Here is an 11,812-nt window from a genome sequence, read left to right on the forward strand (position 1 = left end):
TAAACAGCCCAGAGCCCTCTTTTTAAGAAGTAATGCTGGTCGACTAAAAGCTTTTTAAACAATTGTGCAGAAGCGGGCTCTCTCATCAGTCTGTAGGTTATACATATCTTTCTTTTGTGTACAACCCTGAAATCCGTATATTCTGCATCACTAATTGTCGCATATTCCTATTGTTTGACCATAGAGTAAACAAACAGGAAATTGTCAAATATGTTTATTGGAATACTGCCAAAACTAAGGCGGGTGTACGTGTGTGAGAGAAACAGAACATGCACACCGTTTTGCCAAAATCACTAGCCTTTCGAAAGCTCTAATCTTTGGCTGCATATAATGCAGGCATTAGGTGGCTCAGAGAGACTGAGGTTTTCTCAGTGTACTAGAACACCTGCATTACACCATTATAAAAGTATATGACATCACTGTTCTAAACCGAGTGACCATGAATTGCATACTTTCCTAGTGTTTAACCCCAATAAAAGCTTTTTTTGTACTATGAGTAGTGCTTCTCTGATGCACTGTAGCAGCACCCACTGCCTCCTTTATACTGCATATACTTCCAATATATTTACCCTTAGCTTAGTCTTGGCAATTTTCAGGACCGACACCACCCTAAAAGGGTCGAAGCAAAATGAAATTGGCAGTGCACCACAATTAACTAGATGTAGAACGATATGCTCTAAAGGGTCTATTGTCTCACATAGAGTTGATCTAATAACGATAATACCTTCCGTAAAAGGCAAATTAAAACTCACTTAACCAAGGCTTCTGTCAAATTGTAAAGGACATAAAAATAATAAAGGAATTCCTGTAGATTTAGTTTTTATATAATATCTCATTTAAATCCACAGAAGTGTCCTTAAAAAGAACTTTCAGTGCACAAATGTCTAGTACTTTATGGTTGGACAGCACTACGGTTTAAAGAATGTAGAATTTAAAAATCGAAGTCTGATCAATGAGGCACCACATAAAAGAGGTGAGAGCTGCAAACGCAGAAAGAGTTGATCCTTTATGATGCTATTCAGACATTGGAAAGGTCTTAATGAGTCTCTTTAAGAGGCAGAATCTGACGCCTCGGAACTGTCTTTCACATCGGTGCTTTCAGTGGCCTCGCTAACTTCGCTCACGTCCTTGCTGTCGCCACTATCCTCTGTGCCATCTCTTTTCCCGGCATTTCCAGCACATTTTTCATCTCGGCAACATTCTCCATGCGTAGACCGGTTATCAGACTTATTTTCAATGGAGGTCAATGGCTGAGGACGGCTCTTATCCTTCATTTCCAGATGCTTTCTCAATTGCTGTGGAAGTGAAATCAGATCACCAAGAGGTGCTATTCAATTATTCAGGTATTTCCATGATAATTCATAAATAAACCTTAAACCTTGCATATATGCTTGTATGTGTGCTTCCTCTGCTTAGCAATGTTTTGCCAAGGTGGAAAGGACTAAGAGCCTGGTATAAACATTTCCTCAAACATGGTGGAGCAGAGGCTGACAGTCATGTGACTATGGAACATAAAAGCCTTACAAAACAGTGTTATGAAAGTCATTGTGCACGCAGTGCATAATGCAAGATATCATACAAACCTCATCAGCCATTTGCGTAAGGTCTCTCTTCATGGCATACGCGTCTTCTCCATCTGCATAATATTTTGGTTCCACCTCGCTTATTCTGTCAAGAAATTTTACAGAATATCTAATTTCAGCATCACAACCCAGCAGGTACTCAAATACGAAGTTTTGCTTTAGTAATTTCTAATATGGACAAGCATTTGTGACTTTCAATACTTACTGGAAGTTTAAAGTGTTTGAATAAAGATGCAGAGCAGCTCGGTTGCTACAAAACAAAAATAAAAGTTAGAAATTTTCACATAGGCAGCAGGGAAAAGCCAATCAGTACATAGCGCATATCACAAACCTTTTCCGCACATGTAGAGACACATATTTTGCATTGAAGTTCTCAATCATAGCTCGAGAAGCTTGGTCCATGAGTTTTTGTGCCAAACCAAGACGCCTATGAGAACGTTTCACAGCCTATAAAACAAAAAACATGTCACAGCTCCAGTTTGGAAAGAAAGGGTCGATTTCTTCTCGAAGTGGCATGTCAGAACACTCTGCATGAGATTACGGGTCTAGAATCAAGCGTAATATGAAAAAATGTTCTCTTACCAGAGAAGTGATATGACCATGGGGTACATCATCTGGATCTTCCTCCCTGAACAAAACAACTCGCATCATTACAGGGTGCAAGACAAAATTCAACTAACACTGTGCTGCCAAAAATAGACAAATTTAGATTTTCCTTAGACAATTTTCCTTTCATAGATATTCAAGAATTCCATTCCCTAGAAAGGTGCTTCGCTGAAGACATCCTACTCAACAACTGATGGTATTTTATTTTTTTTTTTCAGATCTTGTTTCAAGCTTCAGGATTTTAGTAATCAAGAAATCTTAAGTATCAATGGCAATGTTACACTATCCTACACAACGGGATGTCTTTTCTTTCAGAGAACTTGTATGTAAAAAACATGAACGGGAAAAACAAAAAACAACTTACATTTTTGCAAGGACATATCCAACTATTTTACCATTTTCATCTTCTGCAATGTAAGATAGCTGTAAACAATAATACAAGATCATGAACAGTCTTAATTATTTAGGCTATGGCTTTTATCAATAAATAAAAAAGAAAAAGGTTTGGACCGGCAGCGACAGATTGCTAAAATGTTTTGAAAACATTAGCCGTCATTACACTTAGGTTAGCCGACGCGTACCTGCGGCCAGGAGAGTCCATGGTAAAAGTAATACTTCATCTGGTAGTTCTCTGGCAAACACAGCAAGTTGCAGTGCTGCATATTCATTAGATCCTCTGGCTGCAAGAGAACGGAGAGCGGATTAGACCAGGATCAAAAACATTTCAGATGTTCTTCACATTAAAGCCATGAAAATGTATCACAAAGCCTTGACTTGGTTTGACTTGGATAATGAATCACGCTATTGGTTTTTGAGGGATTTTGTTTTTGTCAAAGGCCTCAATTGGTACGAACGGTAAATATGGAGCAGGCAGAGAGTTCTGCATCAGAATATCAACACTAAAATCTCAGGTAGGAAGATGAGGCAAGATCAGGCTCGAAAAGGAAAAGAAAGAGATCTTTTGGGACGTGTGTGATGTGTGAACTGACTAGTCCAAGTGCAGTGAGGGATCCGTAAACAATATGCAGACTTTATATCCCTTAAAGAACGCAAGGCACTTATCAAGGGATATCTTACAGAATATTAACCTCCGGGGGTCTCCATGCAAAATAGGTTTTTATTTATGCCAGTCCCAATAGAAGCAGATCCTACAGCTTTCCACTGTCAGCTACACTGCCCGCAACATCACCCGGACACTTTGTTTCAATCTTTGTTTTCGTATTATTGTTTACCCAATTATTGCTCAGTGTATCGGATTTTACAGCATTATCATCATTTGATACAAAACAGACACTGTTGAGACAACAAATTCTCTTTCAATCATTTGGTCAGACAGCACTACACAAAGGCTTGCTGCTGTCCTTTAACTCTTGCGCGGCTGGATCTGGTCAAGCCTATGTCACCTGCACAGTCTGAAAAATATCGAGGGCTTGGTCATTAACAAACCAGACAACAAATCCCAAGGACCATTACAAAAGTATTCTAACAATCTCATTTTGCCTACAGTCTCAGACATTAGTAACTCTAAAGGGGGCATTATTTATTATTAATTATTATTAAATTCTCTTAGATCACTATAATGAAGTGTGAAAATAATTAAAAAAAAAACAGGTTTTTCCAGGAGGAATGACTGGGCTGGATCGGCATAATATGATTGAGAGCTAGCTTGCAGAAGCAAATGAGGGATGGGCCTTTATAATGTATAGGAGATGAAGCAACGCTACCTTTAGTGAATAGGCCCCCATGCACCCGGCACCAAAGGCACCTCTGAGAAGGGGTGCAGGAAATGACATCATATCCCATTAGAGAAGACAGCAACTGTCAAGGTAGGTTCTAGGTCAGGCCTAGGCCAGCTTCCACCCAAAAGTTATTTGTTTTTACAGACGATATGGCAACTTCTAGAGCTTTTATAACATAAACACACCCAGCAAATGTTATGAGCTCCTAGAAAGGGGAGATCAGGGGAGGAAAAACAGGTATTTGGGCCTCAAAAAAGAAGTGTTTCTCCTAAAGAGGGACATTCCTAGGCACAGTTCCTGGGGTATATGTGGGGGCAAACATGTGCCATTTCCAAACTAAGTGAATACCATGAGAACCAGGAACAGCATCCAAATGAATAAAACCAATCAGTGAGATAGAAATCGAGTAACGCGAATCACAGTGAGAAGCAGAACACCGATGTCACCCTAGTGAGTTATGGCTAACAGGAACCATGCTTACCAACTGCTACCCATTGCATTATGGGAAGGGAAGCCATTACAATTGGCAGACAGGAGAGGGGGTGAAGCGTGCTTTTAACTGGCATTACTACCATAGCCTGCCCACCAGCTAAGCGTTAAACTCACTCCCATGACGTTCACCCCACCATAGTGACCCCGTATTGCCCGGTTACCCGTGCGTTCCGGATATTCATGGCGCCGGTTTCACTGTCACACGCCTTTCTCTCTGCAACCACAGACCAAGTCGCCGAAGCTACGATGACTACGTCACGTTACAAGCAACCAATCACAACCTAACCGACTTGAGATGCGTCGCCAATAAGAATCTCTGCGTGGGTAGGTAGCGCCTTCTCTGTGACTGACCAATCGTAATAACTACCGGCTAAGTGATATCTTATTTAGCCAATTGCAAATCGACAATCCTGGCTTGGCCGACAAAGCCGGAAGTCAGGTATTGGTTGCGACTTAGGTTTACTTCGTCGCCATGGATACCGCCTCATTGCATTTGGGGTGGCACGAAATGGTGTTTCTGAAGTATCTGTACCAGCATTGTTTTGTCTAATAAGGTTCTCCCCACCCGAGATAGGATCAGTGGTTTTTATTGGAGGCGCAAATCCAGCGATTGGCCCAGTAATATTTGCTAGCAGTCCAGAGTTCCGGGTGGGTTCCGACAACGTCATATTCTCAACGACAATACGTCATCCAGAGGAACAGAGGAGTCCTTAAGGTTCTAGAGACTGTCTCATACCTCCCAGGTTTCCCGTTTAAGAAAGGACAGTCCTAACCCGCTCTGCCTCCCCTGAGTTTAGTATGTTTGCGGAGGATGAGGTGTATCTACAGCCATAAAAGTCACAATAATGTGTATAGAGGCACAGCTGGCAATATGTGTATACCTCTATATGTATAAATTAAATAGTGTAAATATAAACATTGTTCCTTCTAAACCTTATGCACAGGTGCGTTATATAGGAATTATAATTGTGGCCTATAGGTTAAGGTGATGGACTAGGATCTGTTGTGGGCTCCCGTGTCCAGATTTGCATTCTCCCAATTACATTAATAGGTCTCGGAAAAGCTCAGCCGCGAGCCATACTCCAAAAACAGTCCTCTTTAGCCATTTCAAGTGGTGGGAGGTCAAGTGGTCTAAAGTGTTCACTCCACCCAAAACCCTCCAGATTTCACGCTTCTGAGTAAATGCGCCCTTAGTCCTAATCTTATTACACTTAAACGCAAGCCTGATGTACTAATCTATTTTGTAAGTTTCTGCAGTATTCTGCAGTACAGAACCCAGAGTGAGAAGACCTTCTACTGTTGATTGCCACGGTAATTAAACCATTTTCAAAGTTTGCACCAGAATCAGTACATATTCAATTAGTAAATATCCAATGTCTCAATTTTGTCTTCTCTATCAAACCAACCATGAAAGCCAAAATAATAGAATTTAGGATTTCTTTAAGACAAGTTGCAGACATTACTGATAAACAGAAGTAGGTGAAGCATTACGCTCTACTAAATGAGAGGTAGGGGAAGCAACTCATATGATACAATTAACCAATGCCGTATCCAGCAATAGATTTAACACATTCAGTGGGGTGTATAAAATTCTTTGTAAGCCCACTTTGCTCTCACAATATAACAGTGTTAATATTTCCAAGCTTTAGCTGTTGAAAGTAAGTATTACAAGATAACAAAGCAACAAAAGGGGTGACCATTTTTCATCCATCCACTCTCGACAGTCCCCGTTGGTTGACCTTGATTGGGGCAGTTCTTACGCCATGTTATGCTCATTCAGCAGCTTAGAGAGGATCTCTTCACACATGTACAGACATCTTGGAACATGGAAACATCCTACAAGAAAGTATAGTGTACATTTTAGCTGAATAGACGCCATGTTTTTGTTTGTTTCCATGAACAGTGATGTTGCTCATGCAAACATGTTCCTAAAAGGACCTACGTCTTCTGTCTCACATGTTGAGAAAACGAGCCCTTTTATAAGGAAGAAGAGCCGGGTTAAGGGTAGTCTTTTACTTGATGCGTACATTTTGACCATGTACATTGCAGCAGTACCACTTTTTGCAAAACAGTGATATTTCATGTTTACGAATTTCAAATGGTCCTCATTTAAAAGATCTTACCTGGACCGCTGACCTGACAAGTCCTCGCTTACTTAAGAGTCTTTCACTCTAGCAACAGGTATCTTGCTATCAAGCTCTAGCTGTTCTCACTCAAGGTGTTAAGGTGCCACTCACCTTTAAATGGACCTCCTTTAATACTAAGTTCCACTTTGCCTTCACGATTCAGGTAACCAAACCATTCCCCATGCTCTGGGTCAGAGAACTGAAATCCATAAAAAGACATGTTACATATAATCATTTGGAAAGCTGAATAATAAATCAGGATTGTAGCTGCATGGCAGTGATATGTGCGCTAGACAGTAGTCTCATAGAGGTCTTTTCCTCCCCCAGAGTGCACGCACCTTGCTGAATGTATAGTCAAACACTTTCTGAAAGTGTTCCAGGAGCTGTGAGTCCTTGGTCTCCAGGTATCCCAGAAGGAAAGCAATTAGAGCTTCTGTGTGAGGCCACCACAGCTTCATGCTCCACTCCAGCTGCACAGAGACATATTATTAAAACCCTCACACTGCAAGCAGTACACTCTGTGTATATCCAGATCATCCTCTTCTTCCATGCTTCCCTCCATTACAAAGAAAATACACAGATGGTCCATGTAGATCCTGCTAAAAATCACCATTTCATCTACCTATATGATATAGGCATGATTACTACCTATTTTTGCTTGCCACTCTTGCCAAATATTTTTGTCATTACAGACTTGAGACTGGGAATGTAAGAAATAATGATGTGTAAGGTACCCTCAAGGTCTACAGATTTGTGTTTTTACCTGTGTAGGACAATATCCATCCACGTCTTGGAAGTAGAAGAGACCGCCATATTCTTTATCCCACCCTGTTTGGAAAGGTGGAAGCACAAACTTCTCAAGGGCAGTTTGGGCTAATGTTTTGTTGGCCTGTGCAATGGCTTGACGAAGGAGAAACCACCCAGCCTCAATGGCATGACCTGCAAATTGAGACGTAAACATGAGCGGCTCCACTTTATTTGGGCCAAATAATACTTAGCCAGGGCAAGCAATTTAGGCCTACCTGGATTCTGATGCCTCCCTATACAGCCTGGAAGCTCTGTTCCATCATCAGAAACGTTCTCCAGAATAGCTTTGCCATCTCGCTGACCATAAATAAGAATGAGCAAACAAATTATGACAAAATGGAAATACAAATTCTTGTGTTTTCCTCATAATATTGCCATGAAACACGTTCTCCTCATGTGTCCCATGGCTAATTTTTATAATAGTGATAAGTAATGACGTATTCAACACCTTCATTACCTTACTGATAATATAATGCATTCTAGATTGTCATCTCTAGATGAACGACTTACCCCACCTTATTTTCCCCTTTAAACCTCGCCTACATTGTATAAACGTTGCCACTTGCAAACTGTGCTGGCACTTTAGATTTTTATTTTAAAGCACATTTTTGGACACCTGAATATGTTGTAATATCTTCCCCACACTCCATGTTCCCAGTTCTTCGTATTTCCTTGCCGCTTCTTCATTGTCCTCACTGAGCTGATCCACCAAGTTCAGTAACATCATCGGCACGGCCATGGCGTTCACAGGACCGGCACCGGGCAGTTCCGGTCTCCCTAGCCCAGATGGGTCTTCTCTGACCCAATGCACAATTTGATCCATCGTCTTCCAGGCCTCCATCTGCAGACCGAATTACAAAGATTACACATTATAAACACTGAATATATTAGTCTGCCATTACATTTACAGATCAGATTAATAACTAAAGAAGGGCCGTACCACCCGATGCCTCTACTGAAAGCAGGGGGTATTTTTACATGCTCATTAGAAATCCCATTCTATTCAGGGTGTCCAATAAAATCAGTTATGGTTATGCTATCCGAACATTGATGTTTTGCCAGCAAACATGCAATTGACCGCTGCTAGAAGTCTCATTTTCTAAATCCAATAACCAAAAACTGGCTCCAACGTCCATTTAAAAGAAAAAAAAGTATTAATTTAACTTAATCATGTACAGCATTCACTCTACTCTTGACAAGGGATTTGCTGATTAAACGCTATATCTTTATATGCATATTAGATACATTTTTAAATAGCTTCTAAACCCATGCTGTTTAAAGAGGTTCCCCACCTCTTTATTTCACCTTATACCGCTCCTCCTGGGTGGTTCTCCACAGCTCATCCATAGCCATTATGAAGAAGCACTCACTGAAGATGGTGCGCTGGATTTTGACAGCTCTTCCATCTCGTGTGACAACAAATGCACATTTCAGGGATCCAGCAGTAGGACGACCATGATCCATAAGAAACTTTCCTCCTGTGCACAAAGAAGGTTTCCAAAAAGTACTTCTACCCATTCCAACACCTAATATTGACCATATTACTAATTTTGACCATGATTTTCCCATTTTGTACCGTTATTAGAATGTTGAGATTTAATAGTCCTTGGGCCTAGAATATTATCCAGGTGGCTAAAAGTATGTGGATACCTAACCATCAACTATGATGAGCTTGTTGGAAAAACTATGCCCATTAATATGGACCCCCCCCCCCTTGGAGCTATACCAGCCTCTCCACTTCTAGGAAAGCTTTCCACAAGGTTTTCCACTCCAGATGACATTTGGTATTGCGCATAGTGATCCTCGGCTTGTGCAGCTGCTCAGCCATGGAAACCCATTCTATGAAGCTCCTGACACAATGTTTGTGCTGATGTTGCTTCCAGAGGCAGTTTAGATCTAGCAGGGCAGAAATTTCATGGACAAAAGGTGGCATTCTATGACAGCGCCATGTTTAAAGTCACAGAGCTCTTCAGTACGAACCATTCTACTGTCAATGCTTGTCTATGTGCTTGATATTACACACCTGGATGGGGCTGAAATTCAATAATTAGGTGGGGTGTGCACATACTTTTTGCCATATTGTGTAACTACATATAAAATGTGAATTATGGACTCTGAGGTCTACATTATGGAAGTGAGAAAGGAGGGAAGGGAGGATTTGTGTTCCAGACTTACCTGCTATAGCAGCGCTAAGAACCTCCTGCTTACGAAACCTGGGTACTTTCCTATAGAGACGGCAGTACATCCATACCTAGACAGGTGAAGCCAGAGTGATGTTTCTAGCATCTTAATCATACATCACAGAAAGGTTTATTCACTAAAGGGAGGATTAACATGCCAGTTTGCACAAATGTTGTGGTTTTTCTCTCTTACTTCACTATTCACCATTATGATGGGCTAACGCTGGTGGGTTTCTTCAGAAAGAAAGGCTGGTCTTGTATGATGCAGATTTTTTTGTACAAGGAGACTTTGAAGACATCCCGTTGATTGATTTAACTATGCATTACACAGGGCCAGCCGAGCTCTGCCTGCATCAGAAACTCACTGGGGTTTGAGTTTGAGTTTAATGGGGAACAGGGTTGCACAACAATGAGCCCCCAAAGGTACGTGGGAGGAATGTAATAAGGGAGGATGAATATAAATAAAGGTATTGCGATGGGTTGTGTTAGGAACCATGCCTGTGCATGCGTGGCAAGGATCTCTATTTTCCTGCCGGTGGAATCACACTTGGCACCATCGCTAGCAGACTGAATGAGACAGATCCCCTGCTTCTTCTTCTAAACATCACAGGGTCCGCACCAGGCAGAGTTTGGGGGTGTTGTATACCGGAAGGGGTTAAACAATGATGTGCTATAGAACCCCACATTCATTACCTGTCTCCCTTGCAGCCAGATATACTTCAGATCGTCATACCTTTCACCGTTCTGACCGAGACAAGTGAAGAAACCTCTATGGACACAAAGGAAAAATCTGCATAAATAAGGTAGCTGAAATAAACACCTCACTTACTATATATATATATATATATATATATATATATATAAAATGTAATCTATATGTCCTTCCTTTGTCTGTCGAAATGAACAGAATCTAGATAAATTCCATCTTTAATCTGGCGATATGGCGATATACGAAGCTGCGGATGCTGCCCAGCACCTGCCCTGTCATATAGACATCTAGGCTGTACCGTATGACATAATTTGGGGTTCTTTCCCGCAGTTTGCCCAGGGTGCTATAAACCGTACAGCGGGCAGAGATGCCTGTGAGGTCCAAACTGGTTCATATTCCTTTAATACAAGCCGTGTTAACTGTGGGGGTAACAGTAATGGTTTGTCCACATCAACAACACGGTGCTCAGAGATCCTTACGTTTAAGAGATTAACCATTGCCAATAACATTGAGGGATTACTTATCTTGAAGTTTAAGTGTACATGAAAAGGCCATAAACCTCAATGCTAAATTATAGGGTGGTGATCACACATATGAATAAAAATGTTGACGGGGTATGTACAGTATGTATTAGGTTCCACAAAATGCTATGGCCTTCTGATTATTGTGCTGAATTTATGCTGAATTTATGCTAAAAATTGTGCCCCTCCATGCATGTTTCCTGCTTTGAATCTTAACGGCCGCGTCTCGGGACATACTTTCCGAAAACGTCCAAGAAAAACATCAACTTTGATGACGCCACAAATAATTTACTCTAGGAAAACTTCCTCAAACATTCTATAGCTGTCCCACAGATCCTACCAATTTTTTTTAACCTTTAATAGCCCATTGCAGAGATGATAGCTACCTACTTTTTACACTGTTACACACTATTAATAAATGTGCGAATCACGCCGGTTCGGGGATCACTAAATCACTGTATAGTCTGCTCTAGGCTGTGGAGGGAAAACTCGTGAGGCGCTTAGTTACCCGGATTCTTGGTCATGCGAGTGCTCAATCCAGAAGTTCATGACCCTGTCCAGCTCCTCTCCGATCTGATTCCTCCAACGCTGCAGGCGATCCCGCTCGCTCATCATATTCCACGCCTAGTCACAAACTTGCAATCTTAATAATTATCCTTCATAAAACTCTGACGGCTCCTGTTTAACCCTAGCAGAGAGCAATTTAATTCCTCTGAACACAGCGTTCCTTCTTCTGGACCCGCTGCTAAATTTTCTATCGCCTGCAGCTCCCTGTTTACACTGAAATTAATAACTGGGGAGGAAATCAGCTGAGTGACAGTCAGCTGACTGAGTCATGTGACCGCTGGCTAACTTATTCAGCTAGTAATGCATTTCTAGCTGCACAGGATGCATGACCCCCGTGATTCAATGAACCGAAACACAACGGATACCATGTAACAAAACCTGACATCAGCAAAACAGATCAGGATGTTTGTATCAAAACAAAAAGACGTAAGAAATACTTTCTTTATTTGTAAACAGATTAAGGCGTATGGCAGAGAAAGGCA

General features: G+C 41.3%; 2 protein-coding genes across 2 annotated transcripts; both read right to left on the reverse strand.

Moving 5' to 3' along the window:
- Positions 1-802: 802 nt before the first annotated feature.
- On the reverse strand, positions 803-4,686 carry NAA10 (N-alpha-acetyltransferase 10, NatA catalytic subunit). The gene is made up of 8 exons (XM_053472951.1): positions 4,582-4,686; positions 2,771-2,869; positions 2,550-2,612; positions 2,166-2,207; positions 1,915-2,030; positions 1,789-1,833; positions 1,584-1,668; positions 803-1,295 (listed from the first exon to the last, which is right to left on the reverse strand). The coding sequence occupies exons 5-8, from the start codon at positions 1,983-1,985 to the stop codon at positions 1,050-1,052; spliced, it is 447 nt and encodes a 148-aa protein (XP_053328926.1). The 5' UTR covers positions 1,986-2,030; positions 2,166-2,207; positions 2,550-2,612; positions 2,771-2,869; positions 4,582-4,686; the 3' UTR covers positions 803-1,049.
- Positions 4,687-5,857: 1,171 nt separating this feature from the next.
- On the reverse strand, positions 5,858-11,532 carry RENBP (renin binding protein). The gene is made up of 10 exons (XM_053473287.1): positions 11,272-11,532; positions 10,227-10,302; positions 9,529-9,604; positions 8,659-8,831; positions 7,970-8,194; positions 7,569-7,650; positions 7,310-7,485; positions 6,885-7,016; positions 6,658-6,745; positions 5,858-6,256 (listed from the first exon to the last, which is right to left on the reverse strand). Exons 1-10 carry the CDS (start codon positions 11,376-11,378, stop codon positions 6,177-6,179), a joined length of 1,215 nt encoding a protein of 404 aa, XP_053329262.1. The 5' UTR covers positions 11,379-11,532; the 3' UTR covers positions 5,858-6,176.
- Positions 11,533-11,812: the final 280 nt, after the last annotated feature.

The sequence above is a fragment of the Spea bombifrons genome, chromosome 8 (assembly GCF_027358695.1).
Source record: "Spea bombifrons isolate aSpeBom1 chromosome 8, aSpeBom1.2.pri, whole genome shotgun sequence".
NCBI lineage: Eukaryota > Metazoa > Chordata > Amphibia > Anura > Pelobatidae > Spea > Spea bombifrons.

Excerpts from the sequence above, each read along its gene's own strand:
- NAA10 (XM_053472951.1), bottom strand. The coding sequence starts at position 1,985 with ATGGACCAAGCTTCTCGAGCTATGATTGAGAACTTCAATGCAAAATAT. Across the intron at positions 1,669-1,788 it reads TCAAACACTTTAAACTTCCA|AATAAGCGAGGTGGAACCAA; the intron begins GTAAGTATTGAA and ends ATTTCTTGACAG. Across the intron at positions 1,296-1,583 it reads TTACGCAAATGGCTGATGAG|CAATTGAGAAAGCATCTGGA; the intron begins GTTTGTATGATA and ends TCACTTCCACAG.
- RENBP (XM_053473287.1), bottom strand. The coding sequence starts at position 11,378 with ATGATGAGCGAGCGGGATCGCCTGCAGCGTTGGAGGAATCAGATCGGA. Across the intron at positions 7,651-7,969 it reads AGATATTACAACATATTCAG|CGAGATGGCAAAGCTATTCT; the intron begins GTGTCCAAAAAT and ends ATTTATGGTCAG. Across the intron at positions 6,257-6,657 it reads TAAAGGAGGTCCATTTAAAG|GATGTTTCCATGTTCCAAGA; the intron begins GTGAGTGGCACC and ends ACTTTCTTGTAG.